The sequence below is a fragment of the Rhinolophus ferrumequinum genome, chromosome 7 (genome assembly GCF_004115265.2).
Source record: "Rhinolophus ferrumequinum isolate MPI-CBG mRhiFer1 chromosome 7, mRhiFer1_v1.p, whole genome shotgun sequence".
NCBI classification, from domain to species: Eukaryota; Metazoa; Chordata; class Mammalia; order Chiroptera; family Rhinolophidae; genus Rhinolophus; species Rhinolophus ferrumequinum.
Genome location: NC_046290.1, coordinates 57,765,581 through 57,792,492, shown reverse-complemented (window position 1 = coordinate 57,792,492; position 26,912 = coordinate 57,765,581). Strand labels below are relative to the sequence as shown.

The following is a 26,912-nucleotide window of genomic DNA, read 5'->3' as shown; positions in this document are numbered from 1 at the left end:
CAAGGTGCGGGATTCTGGCGAGCTGGAGGGCTCGGCGGGCCTGCGTGCCTGGCACCAGCCACAGCAAGAGTCTATATCCTTGACTCGCACATTTCCCCTCTAGGGGAGGATAATGAACTCTCCTGGCTTCCTAATTTGTAAAGGTACCATCTTTAGTCAGCTCTGAAATGGGGTGGTGGAGAAGAGTCTTGGGTCATGAACCCGAAGAGGTCAGGGCTTCAACATCCACCTAGGTCTCTCAAAGAACCATGAGGTGGTGGCCAACTGTGTCTACGGGTCCTCTGGTTCACCAGAAGAAATAGACTCGGGCTGGAAGGCGTGTGTGCCCGTGAGTGTTCAATCCCATACAACTAGAGACCTAAGGGTCTCTAGAAGTAGAGGCTTTGCTTTTCCGGGGACAGGCGAGGCCTAGACCAGCGGGCCCAGCCTTGGGCTCAGATTCCTTCGGCCTTCCAAGTCCATGCCCATCCGCTCCCCAGCCCAGGGCCGCCCCGACGGCCCCGAAGCGGTGCCCGCGCGGCCAGTAGGTGTCGCTGTTCCCCTGCTGGCCGGAGCCGGAGCCCGCGCTGTGTCCCCGCGCCACCCAGCTTTCGGCACCCGGCGGGTTCACAGACCTCCTGAGAGAGGGCCGCTGTCCTCCGGGACCGTCCATCGGGACCGTTCCCTCGCTCACCTGGCCAGGACCGCAGCAACACTGGCCGGCCTAAGGTAGCGCCCTCCGAGAGAGAAAGAAGAGATGGATCTGTTGGGGCGAAACTCGGGGCCCCGACGGAAGCAGCTCGAAGCCACCAACTATCCCTCCTTTCTCTTCTCTTCACGTGCTGTGGGTAGTGATTGGGAACTGGGATATCCTAGTAAAATCCCGAGCTGGGAAATTCCTCTCGGACTCCACACTGTCTTTAAATATAAATAAGAGGTTGAAATCCCAGCTTCGTGGGAGCTAGCCACAAAAAAAAAATTGGTTTCAATTCAGAGAGAGAGAGACAGAGACAGAGAGAGAGACACAGAGACAGAGACAGAGAGACAGACAGAAAGACAGAGAGAGACAGAGAAACCTGGGCCTGGTCACATGCTTTAGCTTCATACCATCTTGTACGCTCGTCTGCGCTCAGCAATGCCGGGTAACCGCGACCGCCCTCCTCCCCCGGCCCAGAAAGAAGTCAGTATTTGGATGTGGTTGTCTTCCCCGAAAGTATTGCTTTTCAATTATTATTCTCCTTCATAAACCTCGCAGTTAGCACATCTTTAGAACCTGTATTGAAGTTCTAGGTATCGAAAATTCTACCCCCTTCTCTGGCGTCCTGCGGCTTCTTGCCTTGGGCCACTGTGTGCCGTGTAAGAGATTATTAATCAGAAGCATTCTTTTTGTGTGTCTCAAAAGAAGGGAGTTTTGGCTTATGAATACCGAGAGGGACATTTACAATGAGTACATCCTGTAGATAACTGGAGATTTTATTAAGATTCTGATTGTTTTGTACAAGGAAATCACCGCTCGGATTTGAAGATAGGAAGGGGGGACGCGTTGAAAACGCTAAATTGAGAACTTGGAGTTATTATTGAAAGAGTTAATATGCAAAATGGAACTGGCTATGTATTTAAACTAACGTTTAAAATCATATCTTCGATTAAAATGTTGGGACATTTTCAAGTAAATTCTTTATAAAACCAACACTTTATCGGTTTTTTTTTTTTTTTTGGTAAACTTAATCAATTCGGGAAGAAGAAAAACGTAATAATCAAATAGCAAAGAGGAAGAAAGAAAGTCTTATTTAAGTCCGAAATACTTTGGAACACTTCTTGTTTCTGACTGTGGACCTGGGTCTTGCTATCTCGGAGGACAATGCTGGGCAAGTGCTTGGGTCTTCAAGGCAAGTCTTAAATTTTTAACGTGAGGTGACCATCGTCTTTAAATGTCTTGCCTTTTGCTATGTTCCACAAATTTGGCTCCTTTCCGTTAAATCCTATATCTGCTATACAATTCTAAGTAATTATTTCTGATTGAGACGGCAAATTAATCATTCGGTGACGTGAGAGGGGAGTGAAACACGTGTCTAATTGGAGGTTGTGAAGTTCAGAGAGGTAGTATTTTTAGCTTGGAAAGTCCAAATTCATATATTTGGTTATCTCGCCCCCTCCCATCGTTCCCCCACTCCCTCCCCATTTTCTTCTCTCACTCAACCCTTTGGGCTCCTTTCTCCCACTTTCTCCCCCTTTCCTCGGCCTCTGTCTTCCTTTTCTCCCCCCTCTTGCCCTCCTCTCCACACTGCTCTTCTCTTCTTTCCTCTTCCTCCTCTCTTCCTCTCCTTCCTCCTCCTCCTCCTTTTCTTCTTCCTCTTCCTCTTCCTCTTCTCCTTCCCCTTCCCCTCCTCCTCCTCCTCCTCCTCCTCCTTCTTCTCTCTCTCTCTCTCTCTCTCTCTCTCTCTCTCTCCCTCCTCCCGCTTCTCCTCTCTCGCTTATCTCTGTCTCTGTCTCTTCCCCCCCCCCCCCAATTTATTGTCTGATCCTATCTGTCAAGTTAAAGTAAAAGTAGCAAGTGAGAGGTCCAGCACCCTCTCTCCTGAGAGCCCAAAGCACTTTGGGGAGGTGTCGGCCTCTGCCAGGTTACCCGCTGGAGTTGTGGCCCTCAGTGCAGGGCACGTTGCTGGCGGAGGAGTTGGGGTCTGCGCCGGGTTGCGGGGATTATTCAAATGCCGCCCGCTGCCGCTGTGATTCGCAGGGACTCGGCCTCCGTATGGTAATGCTGGGCGGGGGTTGGGGGTTGGGGGGAGGCGCCGAGGGGCGGGGAGGGGAGGATGGGGGTGAGGGCGGGGTGGGAGGGGGCTCCGGCACCGCGCGCTCGGCTGCGGGGCTGGGACAGAGCACCCGGACCCGCGGCGGCGGCGGCAGCGGCGCTACCCACCCTCCGACACAACACCCACCGAACCAACGAGCCACCGAGCCACGGGCCCCCAGGGTAAGCCGCAGCGCGCACACGGCAATGACGGTGACGGTTCAGATGCTTCAGGTTACTACCATGTGCCAATGAGGGAGATTAGAAACAGAAAAGGAGATTACAGAGAGATCAGATATGAGGTGTTCCTCTCTGTGTCCCTTGTCACACAGCGCGCGCGCACACGCACACACGCGTCTAAACACACATGCATGCACAGACATCCGTACATGCACACATTCTTTGCTACTACCATCTAAATATATGTACTGCCACTCTATGCCCTGCAACGTGGCCGATGTGTTTGTCCTGATCCCTGCATAAAGGCGGGCAGGTATGTGCCAGAATCCAGGCAGGAACAAACCGCCACGCACGACTGAATTGCAGCCAAACTCGAAGAGACAGTTAACCTGCTGAATTGTTTCACTCAGGCAGGTGCCCCCCAGAAACCGGCAATTCTGCAATCAGTTATGGAATCCTGCAACTATTCATAGAATGTGCTGAAAATGTACTTTAGAAAAGGTAATCTTGCTATATATGGCAAGGTAAAGGCGAACCTAAGGGATGAGTGTATTTCCGTTTTTTAATGTTTTACGTGCAGCCATCTGACCACTTTTTATTGGGTGACATATCATGAGCACTTTGGTGTAGGCTGGAAAAACTACAGCCAGAGATAAGGCTGGAAATGCCATAAGAATTAAGGGTTGCTAAAAATGGATGCTGGATAGTCCAGTATGAAAGATGGCATACAGCTGTAGGTTTAAAATGAGGGAAAATACATGTGAATATTTATACGTGAAAGCGATGGGGAAGGCTGAGTCTTGCCCTGAGTATCTGTGCAGGTAAGTCATTCATAAGAAAACTAATTACCTGTGCATGTAGTTGGACTTATTTAATTGAGTAAGCTGCATGTGTGCATATTTGCTGTTCTTTGTGGCTATGCAATTATAGATTCAGTCTTTTTAAAAATAATAGCTTTGGGGTAAATTTAAAAGTGCAGTTTATATATATATGTTTTTCAAAAGCCATTGTGCTGAATAGATATATTGCCAGGAAGGAAAATCGTACTCTATAAACAAGATTACCATTGCTTGAAATTTAACTCAAGGCCTGTATATTTTAGAGCAAATCAACTGGCTTCATATAGTCAACTATTTTGTTTATTTGTTTTCATTTCAAACTCAGGAATTAAGGATGCTTTTAAATCAAGACAATGTGCCTTGTTTCCAGCCATATTAAGATAAAAAAGAAACTCAGTAAATTTCAAATTCAGCAGATAAGGTATAACATACAACATGGTTGAAAATGTCTTCCTTGCAGAAGACTGTCCGTTGCTGTGTCTACACATTTTAAAATAGATTTTTTTTTTGCAATAAGAAATGCTAGAAAGCAATAGGGCAGTGAATGCCGCACATTTCAGTTAATCAACACAAAAAATTCTTTAGAAATCTTTGGAGTCACTTCCCTTTATACATACATTAATTTCAAATGCGCTGGCCCGAATTGTGTTTTTGCTAATCTGAAGTTAATTAGACAATCAAACTTTGAGCCTTGAAAGATGTGCATTACAGTCCATCAAGGGACTATGTCAGGAAAGAATAAAACGTGTCTTTTCTTTTATGACCAAACCAGGAGGTTATACAGCTGGCATTACATACATGACAGATATTTGGAGCCTTAAATAAACAGAAGCAGGGAGGCAACTGCATATTATCTATCAAGAGACAGCAGCAGACACTCGCCAAAAATAAAATAAAATAAAATAAAAAAGACGGAAAGGGACAAGAGAGACAGACATAAGATAGCAAAAAAAAAAAAAAAAATGGGGAGGAGAGAATCAATAAAACAATACAACCTGAACTTTTCGCGATTAGAAAATGCAAATATAGCTTTACATATGCATCAGTATTAAAAATAATACACGCTGGAACCAACAGGAGCGGGAGCAGGAGGAGGAGGAGGAGGAGAGCAGGAGGAGGAGAGAAGGAGGAGGAGGAAAGAATGGAGGCGCCGCGGAGCCCTGATTATGCATGGGCTGGAGCTGCCTCCTCTAACCTGTTCTTCTCCGAGCCCGGCAGCCGGCGGTCCTCAGCCGCCCACAGAACAGGAGCCGAAACAACCGTTCCCGAAGGCTACAGCGTTTATTTTTCTCTTTTGGGGGTTTTGGCGGTTGTTTCACGGGCTCGCCAACTAGCCCCTTTAATTAAAAGCTTCAATAAAAGGCGATCGCGCCAGGAATGTACCGGCTCCTCTTCGCTCAGGATTTGCATATTTTTTTAATGCCCTAATTTCCTTGATGTATGTAAATGTAGCCGGACGTAGAGGGAGACAGGGAGCTGACGTCAATGGACGTGACCTCGCAGCTAAACCTTGAACGTGAAGCCGGGATGGGGGAAAACACGGAACGGCAGCCGGTGGAGCCCGCTAGTGCCCGCGGCGGCAGCGGCGTTGGCCGCGCTCAGGCCCGAGGGGGCCAAGAGGGCCGGTACCAACCCCCCGGGAGGATGAGCCGCCGCCTTCTTTCGCCACTGCCTGGCTTCCAGCCTCGCCAGCCCTCCGACCGCACCCGCAGGCTCTTGTCCTGTACCTCCAGCCCCACCAAATACACGTTCTTTTGCTTCCCTCAGAAAACAATACACCCCAAACAACAAATCAAAGATAACAGATAACAAATCAAATCAAGTCCCCAAATGTTTTAGACCAATGCTCGGTAGCTTATCAGAAAGAAGACTGACAATGGAACATGATTTTTCTTTTTTCTTTTTCTTTTTGGCTTTTTTCCACAAGAAGAGGAGGGGGAGACCTCAGACTACAGCAAATCACCCCCAAAACACGTTAAGCTATACGTGTTTCCAGTAGGGAGAGGTAAATCACCCAGTCGACTGCGGGGGGGCTTCTCGTTTCGGTACCTGCTTACCTGTGCAATCATTATGCGCGTCGGCTTCATTAACAGCCGTGCCATTAGCGTGCGTTTTAATGTGATGGGAGTGTCGCGCGCGGGTGTGTGTGTGTGTGTGTGTGTGTGTGTTGGGGAGGTGCTCGGGTTGGAGTGCACACTGAGGCAGGCGCTGTGAGCGAGATGAGAGAGAGATCTGTGTCTCTCCACTGCCACCTCTGGGACTTATCTGCGGGGATATCTAGGCCAGAACTCCTGGGCTGGAGTTCGAGTTTCACCCATTTGAAAGGGGGTATGGGGGTAGAGGTGGTCAGAGCAGGCTCCCTCTGAACAGCCAGGCCTTTCTGATTACATTGTCTGGTGAGTGGGGTGGGGGTGGGGGCTTGAGGTGCGAACCATTCCGTGACCGCAGCTCCGGAGCTGCCTTGCCTGGTTTAGCCTGGTGTGTTTTTCACTTGGAGCTCAACAGCCTCGGCGAGCAGGTGGCGGCTCTAGGCTACGCTGCAAGGAGGCCTTCCGACTTCCCCTCTGCGGCCCGGCGCGCCAGCGTGTGCGTGCCCGCGCACCAGGCGGGGGGCTCCTGGCACCTCCTTGTGCACATCTGCCCCCGCATCAGTTCGCCACCCTCTCCTAGGCAGCTAAGAAACGGTGCTTACTTTTCTGGACCGGGGCCTTGCGGAGCCGGAGGCGGAGGGCAGAGCCGCGGACTCACAAGGGAAGGGGTGCCGGAGGCCGCGGTGTCGGCTTTCCAGTCCTGCCCTTGGCCGCCAAGGCTGCCGTTTCTTCGTTCCACCTCGCAGCCCTAGCTTTGTTTTCCTGACATACTCGTGGCTACCGAGCCCCACGCCTTCGAGGGGAGTGTGTGCTGTGCGCGGGGGAGGGGGGGTGTGGGGGGGGAGAAGCGGGGGGCGGACTCGCGCGGCGGGAGGGGGCCCTCCCGCCAAGGACACGCCTGGCTGTCCTCCGGCTGCACTTGGCGGGAAAGCTGGGGGCCGCCGGCGGGGCTGTGCGCCCGCAGCTCTCATTACTGCCTCCCCGCTCCCCCCGGCCGCATTTACATACGGGCCACTCATCTGAATTTTTACAGCCCCCCACCTCCCGTCACCGGTCGCACGCGCGCAGGCTCGGAACAAGCGCCCGCGCGCGTAGACACCCGTGCCCAGGCAGTGGTTGGCTGGGGCGCGCGAACAGGCCCAGGGGTGCAATCCGATCTCCGCGAGACGGATTGTTGCACCCACCCTCTCGCGCCTACACCCCCCGACAGTCTTCCAGATCGTGTTGTAGGAAGCCCACCTTCCCCTCAAGGCCCCCACCATTCTCTCACTGCACACTCCCACCCACCCCCTCCCACATCTCTCTGCCTCTTTCCCTGGAACGAATACACACACACACACACACACACACACACGCTTTTTCTTCCCCCTCAAATAGATAATCCCTATGGCGCGTCCCTGGTACCCTTTGAATATAGCTCTGGAGTTTAACGAATAAAAATCCTTATAATCTATTGCTTGTCTTTAGCCAAACAAATTGAAGGACCACAACAAAAAAGGGGAGGAGTGAGGAGTGAGGAAGGGGGACTTGAACCAAAAGACCTTTCTTTAAAAAAAAAAGTCTGCAAGTCAAAAGGTCATTCTCCAAGTTTGTAAATAAAATTGCAAAGGGAGCCCTTTAAAAAGAAAGAAGAGGAAAGAAGGAAAGAAGGTAGAAAAGATCCACAAGTTACATAAACTGGTGCATTGGAAAAACAAGATAGGTCTATTCTTAAAAAAGAGAAAAGAGGGGGAGTCTAAAGAAATCAAGAGAAAAAACTGGAGGAAAAAAGAAACAGAAGGAGAAGATAATAAAAGGTAGAAAAGGCAAAAGAAGTTTCCAAAGAAATGTGTGCTTTGCATCCTACAATGGGAAAATGTAGCCATTGCCCTCCTTCAGGCGAGACATTTCTAATTTGTTCCGTCTGTCAGGAGGGGACTATGAGAGGTTTGGGTGCAAATTCATTATCTCTGGCAACGCAGAACGTAGTGTGGGGACTGAAAAAGACCGTGGCAATGGATGAACAATAGGGCTTCAGTTCATCAGTAACAAAAGCAGTGGGGAAATTGGTTGAGTTTCAGAGCACGTCCTCCTCGGCAGAGGGGGCTGGACTAGACCTTGGACAGCCCCCCCAAAAACTTGCCGAGCCTCGCACACACCACTTCACTCTCCACTCCGAGGTTCAGGGAGCAAGTGCCTGGCGTGGGGGGGAAAAGTTGGGGTTTTTTTCTTCCTTCGTCTTTTGCGCCCTTCTCTCTCTTCCCAAAAGGGAAGATCCATTTAAACTATTTTAGACCCAATCAAGCAAGAATCACCGTGTGGAATTGAGCGGCAGTTTTAAATGTGCTCAGGAGAGGGATGATCTGAATTTTTTTTTCTTTTTTTGAGACGCCGAAATGAGCCTGTTTGTGTACTGCGGCCGCCCTGTGACTCTGGATCTTGTCTTCTGGCCCGCGCTTTGATTCCTGCCCAGTTGGATTTGGGGGGCAACACTGCCTAGCGCAGGGAGGAGAGCAAGTGAGTATCGTGGCGGCCCGCAGGCGGCAACTCTGCCAGCGGCGCGGGGCCATCACTGCCCGCCGCAGCTCCGCGCCGGCGCTCCTCACCTAGCCGCGAGTCGATGCCCGCAGAGCCCCGCTGCGGGCTGCTCTGAGGGCCAGTCCCGGGTTTGTTTCAGCTAATTGATTGTGTGTCTCAGATGCTAAACCTGTTGATCTCGAGAGTTGTCTGAGCCAGGACTGTTAATTATCCAGCGGCCTGAACCCCAATTGCAGAGAGAAGCCAGGAAAATTTCGTGCTGGAAAGGGGAATTTTGTATGTAATTTTGTTGTTGGTGGTGGGACTTTTCCCTCTTAAACTAGAGCCAGATACGTTGTATTTTGCGTTCCTGGATTTAGGATTCGCATTTTGAATAATTCTTTTAACAACCTCAAAGTTGCAATTACCTGGCAAAGATGTGAGGGTCTGATTGGAATTGGCGGAAACTTATGCACAGTAGCTAACTAAACCTGGTGGATTTCCATTTCCTTTTTCTTTTTGCTTTTTGGACTCCGGAAGGCGAGGGGCCGCTTTTACCGGGTTATCCCAAGTTCAGATTCATCAAGATGCATCGGGGTTAGTTATTGGGACTTGGACCTTCTGGTGTCGTAGCGTAGCCGGGTCTCTGCGGTTTGCTTGGAGCCCAGACCCCACTGAGGGAGGCAAGACCTTCCTTCTGTGGCCTAGAATTGTTTGAGGGAACCCGGGGCAGTGGGAACCCAGGCAATGTATTTCCATTAGAGTCTGCGGCGTTTTCTCTTGCAATTATACCCGCGGTGCTTGAATGGAAGACTGTCTTGAGGGGTCAGGGCAGCAGTGAAATTGATCAGAAGTTAGACCGGAGGCCCTGTCAAGTCACGGCCACGGCCGGGGGCTCTTTTGGAGCTGTGGCTGCCTTGGGCCCAGAACAGAGGGTCGAATCCAGTTTCCTCCCTCTCCTGATGCCCACCTCTGCCTGCCACCTCCTTCCTCATCTTGGTATCAGTAATTAGGGTGCTGTCCCGGGAAACAAGCTCCATAGTCAGCATAATTGAACCAGTGCAGTACTTTCATTTTGCAAAACCAATAGCCCCACCCTGCCACTCCAAAATAACAATAAGCATTAAAAAAAATCGTAAAGGAAAAGCAACCTATTTTCAGGAGTGTAAGACTTCTTGAATATACAGTCATGGGGGATGGGGCAAAGGAATAAAAAATCCACCACTTTACAGCAATCAGGTTTTACATTATTCATTGAGTTACTGGAGGAAATAGCCAATCAGGAGACACAGATATGAATGCACATCTCACCGTGCTGTGGCCTTACAGTAAACTATTTGCATCTTTCTAATGGATTAGATATTTATCCAGGGATTCCCATTGTTTGAAGGGCCTGGAAATTCAGTCTCTCAAACATTTAGAAAATACAACTTGTTCCAGTCTTAAAATTCTTACATGGAATAACTCTCCCTCCTCTTTTGTATGGCAGGTTACAATGTTCAAATCCATAATTTTTCTCCAGTCCCTCTTCCTTCCAAGCTAAAAATAAGAAAGAAAAAAATTAATTTCCAAACCCCTCCAGATTCTGCATATTTTGCATTCCCATTATCTTTCGTGTCTCCATTTAAATGCAAATTAGCATATTTAACCCTGTAGGTGCTGAAGCCCAGAGTACATTGTACTAGGTTTTCTGGAATCTCTTGGCATTTTAAAAATCATTGTAATTGCAATACTTTAAATGAAGCCAAATCTAGACATGAATATATATATATATGTGTATATATATATATATATATATACACATATATATATAGTAATCATTTGTTTTCTTGACTGTTTTTCAGATGAGTCTACAAAGAAGCATAAAATGAATAGACAGTCCAACCAACCAAAGGTAATTTTAAAATTTACATTTGATAAAATCAAAGTGATGTACAAAATCAAAATAGAATATTATTTACTGGGTGGCAGGCCTGTAGTGTATGTATTGCATATCTTCCAGTTCATGCAATAGATAAAATTACAGAAAAATCTAAGTTTCCATATATGCAGTTTTTTCCCATAGGTAGCCTTTATATATTGCAGATAATGTAAACATAACCTGTAACTGCCTATAAAAAAGAATTTGGAACACAGAAGAAACAATAAGAGACTTTTATTAGAAAGTAAGCCAGTCAAGTACCTTGCCTGAACTACACAGATTGCCCTAAATTAAATGGCTTTTTGTAGAAAATGGTAGTCTTGACAGTATTAGTGGACTGTAGTTTACATGCATGACAATCATACACACACAATATTAAAAACGATTTTGGTGATAGACCAATTTTTTACATACTCTGCAATAGTGTTAATGGGATTCAGAGAGGTGTTCAAAATATTAGTGGCAAATCTGATGTATTTGCATTTATAGAATAGCATGATTCTGATCCAAATATGTGGAGCATCATAACTTTTCACTTTTAACTTAAGCAGAGATTGTTTATGCCTAAGAAAACCAGTATGTTTCAATTCATGTTTCAGCCATCTGGAGACCTATAAAAAGATTAGAAAACAAGCATGACCATCACGTCCTAACCTATTGGCCATTAATGGGAATTTATTAGAGAATGAATAGGCAAACCATTTGAATTCAGTATATCCTTCAATATGCAGATTTCAAAAAGGGTATTCTGTAGCTCAGTTAAACAGCTTTTTGAAAAACAAAAGTATCTGGAATAAAAACATGTAGGTGTTAATAGTTTCTCCTAACAATGTATGGCACACATTGCTAGGAATCATTAGAGCACAATTATTTCAACTTATCTCACATCATAGATAATAATAAAGTCCTTGAAATGTATATGATAAACTATGATATGAACCTTGGCAGTATTCAAAATAATCAAGTGCTCAGTGTTAAACCTTGCTATATATCTTTTATTTCTCCATATCTTGAAAGATGATGGAGAAGCAAAATATTTAATTGGCTATATGGTTAATGAACAAACTGCCCATAATCATTATGTTAACTATTTTCACTGTTGGGAGCTCTCATAATGAATCTACAGTATATGTGACAGGCATGGGGGCCAGTCCTGGAGTCAGTTGATATGACTATGTGGCATTGCCTTAGAATATGCTATTTTAAGACAGTGTTTTCTGTAGCTTCTAATTGTAGAAGCAACTAAAATTTTCAATGTCTTGGCTTTCCTGATAGTTACTTGGGCTCTAAAATGCATTTAATTGATAAATGGGGAAATGTAGCCACATTAATTTGCAAATCCACACAAATATGGGGGTGATACACAGACATACATGCATCACATATCTCTACTTTCACCACTCCCCACCCAGACATACATAAAGCAAAAAGATATGCTAAAAATATCTGGCATTTCTTGGGGTTTTGACTTAAGCAATTGAATTGATCTGATCATATGCTTGCTTTATGTAGTACATGCCAATTCACTAATGATTCTGCTTCTAGGTCTTCGAAAGCAAGGCCAAAATACTCTGTCTTCCTAGGCAGCAAAGCTCATTAGGGTTTTACATAATGTCAAAACTGGCATGTTCTTCAGTGATATGTTCAATTCTTATCCAGTAGTAATTTATGTTGTGGCCTCATAGTTCAAGAAGGAACAATAATTCTATAGGAGTATGTTTCTCTAAATTAATTTGTAGTTTGTGTATGTATATATATATATATATATACATACACACACACACATATATACATGTAGTTTGTATATATATACACATATATAGTAGTTTGTAGTTTGTATATATATACAACTTGTAGTATTGTATTTTGCGTATATATACATACATATATATGTGTGTATATATATACACACATATATATATACTTATATACATATGTATATCTCCCAATACAGCCATTTCTGATCACAGTTCTGTACCTAAATGTGATAAGAAAAATAGATGAGTGATTTCCATAGCACAGTGTTTTCTCAATAATCAGGACAAGAATGGTTACCAAAAAAGTAAATTAATAAAAAATCTAGGGAAAAGTTGGCATCCGTGTTATTAAATCATATCTTTAATTGGTGTAATATTGTTGTTTGTACTCTTGATTGGGGGCTTTTCTTAGCAATTCTAGTTTTCTTTACTTCTCAGTCCTTTCAGTAGGATTTACATATGTGCTCTGTATGTAATTTAGTAAGCGTATTCACACTCATGTCTTAAATGAATAAATTACTGAATCAATGAAAGAGTGTATATTAATTCTGAAAGTGTTTTAGTCATTGGGGAAAATAGTTTACCTATAGAAATGAGAGTATTGTGATAAACTAGGGATGTGTGAAATGAATATGAAGATTTATGACATTCTTTTGTAGCATATATTTTAAAAATAGTAACATCACCAAACATAACTCATAATTTTGGAAAACAGTCCATAAAGTTCACCCATGGTGAATATGCATCTTATGTGGACTATACTTTAGATGTTATGGTGAGGGGCATCTGAGTATTAGAATGGTCCATATTATAGATGAGTTAGGCATAGATTACTCAGTGAGAAGGAAAGAGAAGTAGAGCTCTTCTAAGTGATCATAGTCACACTTTGAAAAGTCCTAAGAAAAGGAATGAGGCTACCTAATTAAACAATATTCCCCTCTAAATAGAAGAAGGGTGGGTGTGGGGAGGGGAGGGTGGGGGTAGAGTTATGCTATTAACATCCAGGTGTTTTACTTGTCTTTTTCATGTGATAGCAATACGATTTTCATAATTTCATAAGAAAAACTAGTACATTTTGACCTTTTGTATGAAAATTGATGTGTGAAACTATAGACAAAGGTGCAGCATTTTTATTACAGCAGAGTTGTGTACAACATTAGAAACTATTGCAGCAGTGTTTACCTGTGCTTCATTCTATGGCACATCCCCTGTTGAGAGAGTCATTTTTTAAAAACCAGGATGAAGTCGGCTTGCTTAGGACATTCATTTTGAACTTACAGAACAAAATACGCTGCCCTATCGCCATGGTACACAGATAGAAAACATGTCTGAGCTGTGAAGCCATTAAAAACACACCACCAGAGCAAATTGTCAATGTAATCACACATCGACTCACTGCGTAATACAGAGCTGATTCCAGCCCCAGAAAGCAAGGCCCTGCTTTAAGCAACAGCAAAGTGCCTTTCATCTGCCTGCCCATGCAATCTGCCAGAAGAGAAATTCAGGCAAAGACGTTCCCCCGATCTGAAATGCTTTTATCTGTCCTTAGAGAGAGATTTCTTCCAGTCTTTGGATATTAGAGCGATCTACACTAGCACCAAGGAGGTAAAAGGCCGCGGGTTGCTTTTCCAGGAGCAGTCCGTAGTGCTAGCGGAAGAGATGTTGATTGAGAAAATAGGGCTTGTTGCAATGCTGCAGCTGCCGCTGCCGCTGCCGCTGCCCGGGCTGCAGGCTTGGGGCAGTTGGCTGATCACTGATGCATATCAATAACCATGTACTTGAGATTTCTCATGACATCATCATTACCTTGGTCTCCTGCGGTCTCGAACCTTTGACCTTGCCGGGCTGGTCCGCAATTTGGCAGTGAAAGCCCCTCCAATGATGGCCCTTTTCTCCTTCTTTCAGACCGGGGGCAGCAGCATGCCAGCAAGACGGCTTCTTCTCTTCCCCAGCCTAGAAGCCCTGTGAAAATCGAGGATCTTCCCCCCAAAACACACACACACAAGATATGTGCAATCAAGCTGCCACCGCTTGGTAAAAAGCTCATGGTGCCTAACCCAAAAGGATCAGGAGCAGATCCCTGAATCAGCTGTCACTTCTATAGAATGGGATGTTTTGTTTTGTTTTGTTTTTTTTCCGTCCTCCTTAACCTGCGCTGGAAATTGCCTTTGGCTTTTTTATACATCTCTATAGAGGGAGGCTAAAGAGTCTTGCGTGAGAAAGAAGCAATTTACAATGCAAATAGAGGCCTCTGAAGGGACGGATGCTGCTACTCGATCGTAACCGCTTGCTGCACCTTAATAGCTGGTTTTATTTTCTGATATTAATAGATGAATTGTTGGCTAACGCTGCCGGAGATTACTTGCTGGAAGGAAAAGAAAAGTTCGGAATAAACTTTGAAAGCCACAGATCTCGTTTGGATGTTTTAGCCGCACACAAGCAGAAACCAGGTCATATTTACATACAAGGAGGAATCTTAAGCGCGGCCAAGTTTCCGAGAGGACTACCCTTCGGGACTGCCAGAAACTTCGGCATCTGGACTCTGGCCAGAGGAAGACAGAGGCGTGTGAGGGAAGCGAGTTGTTATCTTTGGTTATCTAGCTGTATGAGTGTATTGGTCTTCATAAAGCTAGATAACCGAAAGTAAAAACTCCTTCAAGATCGCCGGGGAGCGTGTGAAAATGAAAGACTACAACCAAGAGACAGTAAAAACCAGAAAGGTCAGGAATACTTATTGAATCTAACTTTGTTTTTGTTTTTGTTTTCCTTATGATTAAAGGTGGTTTTAGAAGAAATTAAATGACATACATATACCAAAATATAAAGGTGCCAGATTCTTCGAGCGTGGTTGTTAAAGCTGCAAAGGAGAATTGTGTAGTGCTAATGAGTAAAGAGGCATGTACCGTTTGTCCTACATAGTTTAAGACAAAAGTTTAAATATGAGGAGGGTTTTTTTTTTTTTTTTAGAAAGCTGTTGTAGAGATGACTGGTACCTAGTTTAAAAAAATGATTCCATAATATGTAGACTCAGGGTGTTCTGAGGCTCTTCCCTGAAAAAAAATTAAGATTATGCTTGGAAACCACATGTATTTGGGGGTGTATGTCAAATGATATGAAATTAGACTCTCAGAAAAGTTTATATTGGAAAGTTAATAATTTGTATCTACTGAGGACATAGAGCTAGGAGGGAAAATGCAAAAAAAAAAAAAAAAAGCAAAGGCTGATTTTTATTCTTCTATTCAAAATACAAGGACAGATGCTTCTCTGTTCCAAGAGGGTTTCCTTGAGGAAGCTACTGAAGCAGAAAGACATGATGGAGACGAGATCGCCTCCCCTCTTGTCAAAGTGTTAAAAAAATGTTCTGTCTTACTCTGCGCCTAGCATTGGAAATGAAAGTGACATTTACGCCACAACCCACGTGTGCGCCTCCTCTCTTTTTGTTTAAGGATGATCAGGTCTATCCAGGAAACAGCTCTGGCATCCCAAACTGAAATAATTAGGACGTATATAGACCTGACAAAAATGGAAAGGGGGTGGGGAATCTGAGGGTCTGTCTTGCCTAATTGATTCCGCTAAACGGAATGCAGGAGATGTGAACGGCAGGACGCTCCGATTCCCACGCTCGGGGGCAAGTGGTAAAGCGGGCCCGGCAGCCTATGACAGACAGCCCTGTTGGGGGGTGAGGGTATGAAAAAAACATCAAGTGCACACACCATACTCATCTCCATCGCTTAAGAAAGTAGAGGCATTTCCCACCCACAGCCATCTGCAGCCTCCCAAATAGCAGCACCAACTGGTCTGTAGCTGCTGCATACTGTCTGTTTCTGTTAATTTTGTAACCTCTGTTTAATCTGGCCATAATTAAGTTTGGCTCCCTTCTTTGATTGAGATTTTCAATATTTAAGGAAAGCTCGTAGAAAGCAGTTCCAAGATTCCCATTACTGCCTGCACCTCAAGTCAAATTCTCAGTACATACTTTTGGCCTTGTGACCACCTTTTGGCTTTTGTTTTGGGTGAGTTATATTTAAAAATTCATATCTCTATATAACAGACATTATCATCACTTCATCAGCCTGTTTACCTCTTAACATACGTAGGAACGTGGCCTAATTTTTCTAGTAGACACACTGGCAGTAAAACTATAAAATCATCAACCTATGGAAAGTTGATTACAGCAACAATATGGTAAAAGGTTGTTTTGGTATAGTCCCGGCCAGAGGTGTTCTAAACAGCCATTTTTATTTTATCTAAAATCACTATGCTTAGCAGAAACTCTGGCTCTTTGAAGGTCCCCACAGTAATCTTTTCATAAAAGTCCTCACAGTTTCCCAGTGTCACTAAGTAAACATTTGCATAGGTACTTAAACATAAATACAAGCATTGCAATAAGAAAAATGCCCAAAATGGCCTGTTACCTTCCATGTGGCCTAGATTACTGAAAATCCCAAATATACATTTTTTTTCTTCAAAAGCAGTACACTTTTCCAACTCCTTTTATGACTTCAGAATGGAGAAGCCTATAAAACCACTGATGGTTTCAGTTAGAAACTCTGAGAGACTTTATTAAAGTAAATTCTCAATTTGGCTGCTGAACACGTGCCAAAGTTTTACTACTGTAGTGACCGTTGAGAAGACCCTTGTTTATTTACATTTGAAGCACTGTTTGTGCAAACAACCTTTTATTGTTAAGTGCCTGTATTCCTTTCATTTACTTCATGTCCAGGGGTGCTATTTACCTAGACCCATTGTCTACTACAATTAACATTTACATTACAAAGTGTGTGGTTTTCTTTCTCAAGGAGGTTCAATTAAGGCAATAAGATGTTTGCTGGGGAAACCTATTGTTTACTGAAAGCACTCAATGGAGTCAAATTACTGAAGCTTTTGCCTACATCTTGGTCTTTTATGTAAATATGTTAAAAATAGCATCTAAGGAAAATAAACAATATTATAATTATGTGTTTGCCATTGTCATATCAAACTTGCTTTGTATCATACTAATGTTACATGACGTATTGATCAATAAAAATACATTTCAATGTTATTATTTTCATTTTATTTTTTGCTGTTCCACTACTCTTGCTGCAACATGTCCCAATTTTTTTTCTATTGCGCATCAAACTTTTGACATTTTGTTTTATTTGTGTGTGTTTAAGAGAGAGACTGTATCTGAGCATGGGTCTGAAGGGTGTCTGAGGTAATCTCTACAATGACCTTATAATAAGGTGATATTTCTTTGAAATCTGAAATATTCCAAAGGCATGTACATTTAAGTCAAAAGAAGTGTAAATATCAGTTAAGTAGTTCTTTGAAAGCTAGTTTTAACATTGGCAGAAACCGGATCAAGTTTATTTAGCATACCACTGCATTGTAAAACAGTTGGAGTGAAGTTGCAGGTTGCGTGAGTATGCATGTTAACTAGTGGGAACCAAGCACAGTCTTTGTGAAAGGGGAGCAGCAGATTGCTTGTGCAAGGCCAATGTTAAAAAGGCAGCTGAATTTAACACCATCTGGAAGAAAAGATCCCTTCACGACTTTCTCACACCGTCAGACAAAACTAGTGTCTCTTGTTCAGAGCCCTTGTCTATGCAACCATACAATACTGAGTCATTATACTTTTGCTGAGAGAAAATTTGAGAACACAATATGGGTAACCAGTGAATGACCAAGTTTCATTGTGCCCGCTTAAGTCGATTGAAATCTACGTCTAGAGCTATGAATGGTAGTATTGTTTTCCTCACCAGGGCTGTACTAAATGTCAGCACAGTGTAAAGAAAAACTTGAAGTCTGCAAATAACTTACCAGATCTCAATTATAATATTTTCCCACACTAGAACTAATATCATTGCGAGGGGCTACATTGCAGAAAATACAAAAAGAAGCAAAAAGAAATAGAGTTTATTTAGAAGTTATTTTATCCAAACATTTTAATTTCCTGATGGGAACTTCAATTCAGGCTACAGGTTGGGTTGGAATTCATTACTGGCAAGTTCAAGTTACAAAAATGCTTCTTGTCCAATTAAAATAGAATAGAACAAACACCTACTCCCACCTGAAACTCTTCCTTCATAAATATAAAGAGACTCTACTTGAGTTGTATTACTTTAGAGCTCCTTAGAATTATTGAATCTAGCTTAATTTTTTAATATGAATCTATTCAATTATTGAATATGAATCTAGCTTAATTTTTGCTTTAAATTTTGGCAGATACTGCTCTTTCAAAGTTTGCTACTATGATTGACATTGCGAAGAATATCCTAGATGTACATTTCTAAAAACATACAAGGTTCTGGCACCTTGCTAGGTGGATTCTGCTGCCCTCACAAATACACCTCCCTTTATATTACACTCCTCCCCATTTTCTAACTTTTCTTTTCTCATTATGTGTGTGAATCAGTTATTATGCTTAGGTTTAACATTCACACAATCTATTTGACTGTAAACAGTCAGAAAAAGGAAACAAAACGGTTCAAAAAGAGTAAAAGGAGTTGGTTGTATGTTTTATTAGGATGTCTATTTTAAATATAATTGACTTTGCAATTTTGTTATTGTGTCACCAAGTGTCGCATAGTTCTTAATATGTAAGTGCAAAACAATGAGTAATTGCTGTTTTGCTGAATAATACATCTGAGTTGCCAACGTCAAAGGTATTATTTTGTGTATTTCTAAACAGGAACGTTAACTGCAGGTTTTGACATCTAGAATCTTTTCATGAAGTACTTAGAAATAGGCCGATAAAATGACACCTGTAAAAGTAAATATAAAGATATAACCAACTTATTTTCCTTGTCCTACTTTATACAAGAAAATTAACAATGAAAAGTCACTCAATAATGGAATTATAAAGAATCTAAGAAAAACACAGTCATACAGAAAAATCCCAAACAACAAAAATGGAAATTGAATACAGGTAAATAAGATATGTAGGAAAACTTCTGCAATATCCTTGCAGGTTGTGAATGGACATACAGTATCAGCCCCCTAGTGAAGTTACCATTAATGTGCACAGTAATGAGATAAACGCATTATTTACATTCAAAATGAATTATTTTCCCAAAGTGGCTTTCAAGTCTTTTTAAACACTAAATTTCTACTATTGGTGATCTGTGTTTATTTTTTAAATTAAAATGACTTCCTTATTTGGAAAAATAGGAAATTCTAATTTGATTATGTGTAGTTTCTGATGAAAATTAAGAAACCACTTAAATAATAAGTAATAGATAAGGATGAGTATATTTTAAGTTCACAAATGTTCTTCCTATTCATAGACTACATAAGGTATAGACAGTTTAGCATTCTAAGGTTTTGACTTTTTTAAAATGGAAAGAGGAAGCCAAAGATTTTATTTTCCAATAGGCTAGAAAATATATAAAAGAAATACAGATAGTATAACTGTCTAGTTTTTTTCTATGGATTTGTATCTCTGGAAATACCATTGTGGCTTAAGAATATTGATATCCTTTTCCTGCTCTGTCTTTCTATGAATTAGCTTTTCCCTAATTAGTTAGATTAAGTAAAACACACCCTAATATGTTGCATTTGGATGGGTGTTGGGGGGATGTGGTGAGATGGGCAACAAGAGACAATGTGTCCTTTAGAAGTTACTGAGTAAAACGACAGCTATAATACTGATCAGTTATTTTAACACTAGTACTTCGGACAGTTAAACAGGTCCTACAGCGATGGGGCATGTGAGGTAGTTCTTCAGTGTCTCCAGATTTTAATGGATGGCTTTGTTATCCTGTTTGTGTGTTCATTGGTATCGTAACACAACTTAACCTAGTACAGAAATCAGCAGAAACCTCCATTCCCTTCTGGGAATTGTTGGACTTAATTGTGGAATTAATTCTAAAGATGGTGAATGGAAATGAAAAGAATATAGCTATGACTGCTGCTAAGGAATATCTGCCTGCCTTCACTCAGGGCCACGAGTTAGTGCACGTCCTTAGAAAGGTGATGACCTCTTTGAGGTGGGAGAGTGTGGCTTTCCGTTTTGCAGCCAACTGTTAGACCACAGGAGGTAGGACTTTAAAAAGTGAAGATAGTCGACTTTATTCAGAGAAATATGGAGATCTGAGCCATATTTGTTCAACAAGAAGCACATCCCTGTGTTTGGTGGTTTGAGTGGGTTTTAGCTGAGCTCTGGCACAACGTTTTCTTGAGATCTAAAAATAGCCAGGCTTAGCAGCCGCATTGCAAGATGCTTGGCGTGGGCGGTGCACAGAGGAGACAGCCGACTCCGTGACTGGCTGCAGAAGTAGCTGGGCTAGGCAGTGGCAGCGGCGAAGGCGGCCGGTCAGCGACCGGGCAGCACGACGCTTCCCTGTGACCGCCAACAGCCGGAATCCTGCAGCAGTTGTGGTGGCTCGCGGCCCTTTCCAGAAAGCGGGCGTCTGATTGGTGTTTCCCTGGAGACCGGCGGCCAGAGCTGCTGGAACTACTGGTGTTGGTGCGCCGGCGCGCGCGCTCCCGGGGCTGGCGCGCGCTCCGGACTTGCGCGCGGCAGGGCGGCCGGGGGCGCGCTACGGCCCGAGTAGCAGGCTGGGAGGCCTCCCAAGTTCCCGCGAGCTCAAATGCCGGCGCTGGCCCTCCACCACCCCGCGACCTCTGGGCGCGGGCGCTGCTAACACCCCGCAGCGTGGGGCCGCCAGCCTCCCTCTGCCTGGTATGCTAAGTTGCGTCCGCGAGGGCGCTCCTGGTTTTTTTTTTTCATTTCCCTGCCCTTCGACCCCTTAACAGCCATCTAGGTCCAGCCTCTCGCCAGCTCGGGACTGCGGTTGCTTCTGAATCATTGAGTTGAGCTTGTGGATGAGGGTGACGTCGGAGTTCAGTCAAGCCAGGACGTCCCCTGGAGGCAGGCATCTTGTGGCGGCAACCCCCATCCTAGGGCCCCTTCCTCAGTCTAGCAGGCAACTTGTGATTAAGGGGCTTTCTTTTGCTGGCACTCAGTTTCTGTAGTTCTGCCCAGGCATCCTCTCTGAGTATAATCAATATTGTTGATAAAGATACTGTGAGCCTCCCTCCTATTTTTTTTTAACCCAGTGAAAAACTGCTAACTGAAAAGACCCCACCACCACCCCTCTCCCGCTTCGCGGGGAAGTTCTCCGGAGAGGAACTTTTGTGACTCCAGAGCCGCGTGGTGAGCGCATTCCACTCTGGGCCCTTCGCTGAATCAGCTAACACCTCTACCCCCACTGCCCATTAGGGACTCAGGGTGCATCTTCCCCCAATCAGATTAGCTGGAAATATTAATCTTCCTGTTGGGTGGATACAGTAGAACTTGTTCAGAGATTGCATTAAAAAGAGATCTCGGTCTTAAGCACTTACTAAAGCCAGTTAATAACATCATGCATGGACATTTAAACTTGTTGTAAGTTGCAGAGAGGATTAGTGGGAAGTCACGCTGTGCGCAGCTAATGATACCATCTTAACTCTAACCGGTCTAAATCCACCTAGCCCAGTGCAGGTCCGGATCTGCGGCCCTCGGGAAAGGCTGGGAAAGAGGAATCTTGGAGGAGCGCAAGGAGTTCGGAAACTGGAGGAGACGTGTTGTGTTCCCTTTGGATGATGGTCTCTCGTTCTTGGGTGGACATGGACGTGCCACAACTCATGGGCTGTGCTTTAGTGATAGATCTGTTGCAAACTCAGGTGAAAGTTATGGGATTCCAAAAGTGGTGGCTTTTGTAACTGGATCGATTTGCATTACAAAGGCCGTTTACTTTCAATTGTTCTTTTACAAAAGTAGTTCAGCTCAGTATTTCGCAGGTAAATATCGAAGCATATTATTAACAACTTCCTGTCATAGGCTTGCTCACTGGTTTCAAACTGATTACTGTTTTAAGGCAGTTTGGGACTACTTTATCACAGGGTCAATTAGAAATAATCTTAGGAAAATGCTTTGAAAATGCTGCCTTATTAAAACACTCACCTAACAATATTCATTTCTTTCAGTCGCTAAATAGCAGTCTGAAGGATTTCTTGTGTTTTCTGAGTTTCTTTTAGTAGTTACTGGCCCTGGGAAAACAAGCTATGAGAAGAATTTTAACTGCTACCTGGCTCTTGGAGTTAAGTTTTAAATTTAGACTTGACAAAGTTAAAATGTTTATGTCTTATATCATTAATTGCTAGTGGGAGATGGGAAATAATTATAAACGTTAATCACTTTAATGACTGCTGAAAACCTGTAAATGACCCACTTCGAAAAAGGGATGTATACAACAAATAAATACATACATAAACACTTCCTCTGAATCAGCCCGCACAAAATGTTTTACAGATTATTACCCAGATGTTTCTTTTTTTTTTATTTTTTTTTATTTTTAATTTATTGGGGTGACAATTGTTAGTAGAATTACATAGATTTCAGTTGTGCAATTCTGTATCACAGATGTTTCTTAAATCTTTGTCTTTTGGGGGAAAAAAATCTATACATATATAACTGTACACCCATGTATAGATATGAGTGAAATTTACTGGAATGGAAGTATTAAGTAATACTAACAAGTATTAAGAAATATTTTCACTGAATAAATATCTTAGATATAATTAGTTTATGTATTTATCAACCGTGGTCTAATGAAAAAAAACTTCCTATAATTTATTTGGAGGTAATGCCTTCAGGAAGACAATAGATTTAATATCATTGAAATTCAGAACCCATGGACTTACTTCCTGTCAGGGCTAGAGAGCTCTTGTATAGTAATAATGGAAGTGTACTTAGACCTTATTTTTAATTCAGTGAGAATTATGAAGGTACCTGAAACTGTTTCATGAATTTAACTGTCTTTGAGCGAAACTCAAATAATGGATTTTAGGCCTTATTTTCAGAAAGCACATAGTTTATACATAGTAACTGCTCAATATATATTATTTTAATGTATTGAGTTATCCTTGAAATATATGATCTATACACAAAATTAACTTAGCACTGGCCGATAGGAATCTGAAGTTGAGGATATTGTACAGTCTGTGGAATAGCTTGAAAACTGTTAGGAGCTTTAAATATGAAGTTATTACCACGACTAATTCATGGCAAGTGACTTTGCAAAGAATGGAAGAAAAATAATTTGATAGGTCTTCATCTATAGAGTTTGTAGTATACACTTTTTGAGTGATTCTAGTAGTGAAAATACCTAAATAACAAGGAAATAGGAATTAATTGATGAATTTATATTTGCATTGTTTTATAAAGTAACTCTTATGACAATTTGTAGGTACTTAGATTAATATAACAAATAGAAAGTTTAGCTGTCCCCAAATAAAGTTACAAATTGCCAAATAGCTTGGATTTTTCACACTGAAGACTCATGCTCAATTATAGTCTAAAATCTGAGTTTGCAGGTATGACGGGATTCCAGTGATTCAAACAGCACAGTACAAATACTGCATATATTTCTGCCAAATTTGTCTCAGATGGACTAACTGCTAAGGAAGAATCCATAGCATGACTGAGCTAACAGAAAATGTGTTACCTTTCCAGTAGGTAATCCCTGCATTTGCATACTGTGCTCACTGACAGGAGGGAGGACTTGAATTTTGGTCATTTTTGTGGACTTTAGCCTTAAGGTCTATATTGTCAATTCAACATATATTAAGTGAACAATATTTTTTGTTAACCAATAATTATTATTAAGACATAATTATTTTCTTAGCCAATGGAAATAAAAAATTGGCTTTAAGTTAAACTTAACTCCACTTTAAGTTTAGCTTTAAGTTAAACTTAGCTCCACTTTAGTAGAGATTATCTAATTCAATTTTGATTTTTCAAATTGCATTTTATACTATAAAGAGCCCTTCTGTATAAAATGCAGTTTGAAAAGGGAAAAATATTTATGCTTTTATCATTTTAAGTGATCAAATATTGCAGTGCTAGATGTTCGAATATCATGTGCATCAGTACATTATTAACTTAATCTAATGCTTAGAGTCATTACCACATTCATGGGTGTCTTTCTGATATCTCTCCAGTCCACTGGATTTTGAAGTGTGATTATGTAAATTTTCTACTGATAAATAAATGACTATAATTGTACTTGAAATACCACTCAGATTCTTAAGACCATGGCATCTAAATAATATATTATGCATTCCTTAATTATTTATCAAAACTAATTCAAAATAACTGTAGGGTAAAGAATACATTTATTTTTAAATAGTCATTCCCTTCCCCAATTTTTTTTGTATCAGGTTAAAAAACATTCCAGATGGTGAAAATATGGAGAGATGAGAAAAAGGTTGATGAGTAGAGTAAGCAGCAAGTTTATCATTCAAGGAAACGTCTCTGTTTTGCCCAATAATAAATGCTATCATCCTGATGTAATTTTTGTGGCATGTGATCTTAATGCTAGTTCAGTAAAGGTATTTTGGTTACAGAAGAAACCATGTTTAAATGTTAAACATTAGTGTAGAATATTCCTCACCATTACTTGATAAGGAAAAAAGGGAAAGTTAGCAAACACGATTTCCCCCATGGTTATTTTAAAAAGTTCTCTTATAAATATAGTAGGGAAATTGTAATCGAGTTACAAAATTTGAGTAAGGGTTATACAATCAAGTGATACTAAATTTAAAGAATGGCTTTTCTTCATTTAATTATAGCTATAGAAATTCACCGTAATTGAAATGTGCCTTTTCATTGTGTAACATTGCAAGGCTGTATTTAGAACTCTTGTTGCACTGTGCCTTTAAAGGAGGCGCGTGTTTATTTTACCGACGTAAATTCTAATTGCAGAATCCACTCTAATCACCATGTAGAAATCATCTGTAGCCTCATAAGTTCATGAGCTACATACTTTTCTTTTTTATCTTGCAGACCACACCTTATCTGGTTGCTAATGAAATACAGGAGATTGATTGCAGAAAATCTTCAAGGGAATATTTGCTGTACTACATATAGTAAGCTCCATTTGGTGCATTAGCATTTAGCCATTTTATGCAAATTTAGAGAAAATGACTCATGTATATGATTTAATATGCATCAGCGATAACTCATACCACCCTTATAAGAAAAAAGAAATTAAAAATTCATTAGAAAACTAGACTACTGTCACTACATGGTTAAAACATTATTAAAGCATATTTCAATGTTTTGCTTACACTAGTGTTCTCATCATGGTGCCACCATTTCATGACAAAGGCCGTAGAGGAGAAAACATTCAACTTAAAATGTCTGCTGGCACACATCGCTGGATTTGTGTGTCACTAAACAATGAGCGAGCATTGCCTTGAATACCAACTATTTAATTAGCACTTTTGGAAGCCATGCATAGAAAATAGCTCATTTACATGCATCTGCTTAGCGATTAGTCCCATAAAAAGCTACCATTTTTTTGTTGTTGTTTAATATAGCGAGCATTTTACCATTTGGCCATGAAAAAAATAAAAACATGTTATTATTTTCAAATTCTGAAATTCAGAGATTTAATTAATACAGGAAAAAGTCTTGATATTTCTCTTCAAGGTATATTTAAATTATTTAATTTAACCTTAAGTGCACCATAAAAGGCTGGATACAAGTAATAATTAAGAACTTCAAAGGGCAACGGAAACCCTCTAACAGTCCTTGGTTTAATTAAAGGCTATTATTAGATTGCTCTCAAATATAGTTACATTTAATGACAAGTGATGACTAGTAAAAGCTGTATTTGAAAGTTATGAGTATCTTATTATAAATACAATTGAGAGACTCTAGCAAGTATTGCTATCATTCCATTTTGAAAATAAATGACATGTATTTTTTGAAAAATCAAATTAATAATATTAAAAACCTGTTAGTTTAAGATGCTTTGCTTTTCATTAATTCTGTAGTCTACACATACCTGTCATGATCACAAATTAATTGTATGCTTCTTAAAAAGCGTGTTAGCCAATTTAAATGTCTTTAAGAGGATATATTTTTATAATACAGTGGCGTATTTAGGAAGCCATGTATACAATGTGTATGGGAGCATTAACAGTAAGAGTGGGCTTCACTAGTGCATTTTGAAATATAACATTCTCTTTTGGAATGTGAATTGATATTTGATATGACAGTAATAAATTATTTTTTGAAGTTTATATTATCTACCACATTTGTGTGAATAGACAATTGGCCAAAAAAAACAGGTAATTCTTAACACCTTTTAGAATATGTATAAACCATATAGAAAATAGAAACAGGACACTTATGTAAAATTTGCTGTTTCTTATAAATAATTATACTCACTGGACTATTTTCCTTTATATGTATCTATTTATACAGGGAATTTTAACTATGGAATTTGCATAGTTAAAGTTCAGGGCAGATGAGTAAGTAGTGTATATATCTATATATGTTCTCAAGTGAAATTTATGAGTAAATATTTTTAAAATTTCATTTAGAACATTTTATTGATTCTGTTTATTAATTATCTTTAGTAATTGGGTTATAAAGCACCAATAATGAAAATTGCCTACATTAAGCATGTAAAATTTCATTTTTATGAGTAATCTATTATTTTGAAAGTGTGATACTATTTCCTTTGTTCACTGTGGGCCAGTGAGTACCAGGGGATGTTTAGATTGTGTGGATTAAATATGTAGATATGATTCTATATCTGTGTAGCTTATCTATCTATTTATCTTTCAGTCTACTTAAATAATGTAGTATATGGATGTAGTCCACTGTGTAAGGAAAATGTGCTCCCGATGTGCCTTTTATATGGCATGTTCTTTAATTTGAATTTTTTTTTTACTTCAATTTCTAATTTTATCCTCCTAGTAACCAGTATTATTCTTTATTTGTTTATTATGCCCACCCCTCTCACCACCTGCAGAGACACTCAGAATACAAGTTTTGTAGAGTAAGGAACTTACCTGTCTTGTTCACTGCTGAATATCCTG

The 26,912-nt window shown here is 41.3% G+C and overlaps 1 protein-coding gene and 2 long non-coding RNA genes across 3 annotated transcripts; all 3 read left to right on the top strand.

Annotated features, from left to right (window-relative positions):
* Positions 1–2,875: 2,875 nt before the first annotated feature.
* On the top strand, positions 2,876–5,325 carry LOC117025164 (uncharacterized). Its single transcript, XR_004423557.1, has 2 exons — positions 2,876–2,953; positions 4,867–5,325. It is a non-coding gene; the product is annotated as an uncharacterized LOC117025164 (long non-coding RNA).
* A 2,457-nt stretch (positions 5,326–7,782) lies between these two features.
* Positions 7,783–17,097, top strand: LOC117025165 (uncharacterized). The gene is made up of 3 exons (XR_004423558.1): positions 7,783–8,375; positions 10,220–10,269; positions 13,959–17,097. It is a non-coding gene; the product is annotated as an uncharacterized LOC117025165 (long non-coding RNA).
* A 2,810-nt stretch (positions 17,098–19,907) lies between these two features.
* LOC117024605 (uncharacterized) lies at positions 19,908–22,104 on the top strand. Its single transcript, XM_033110019.1, has 3 exons — positions 19,908–20,058; positions 20,393–20,718; positions 21,510–22,104. The coding sequence occupies exons 1-3, from the start codon at positions 19,908–19,910 to the stop codon at positions 21,738–21,740; spliced, it is 708 nt and encodes a 235-aa protein (XP_032965910.1). The 3' UTR covers positions 21,741–22,104.
* Positions 22,105–26,912: the final 4,808 nt, after the last annotated feature.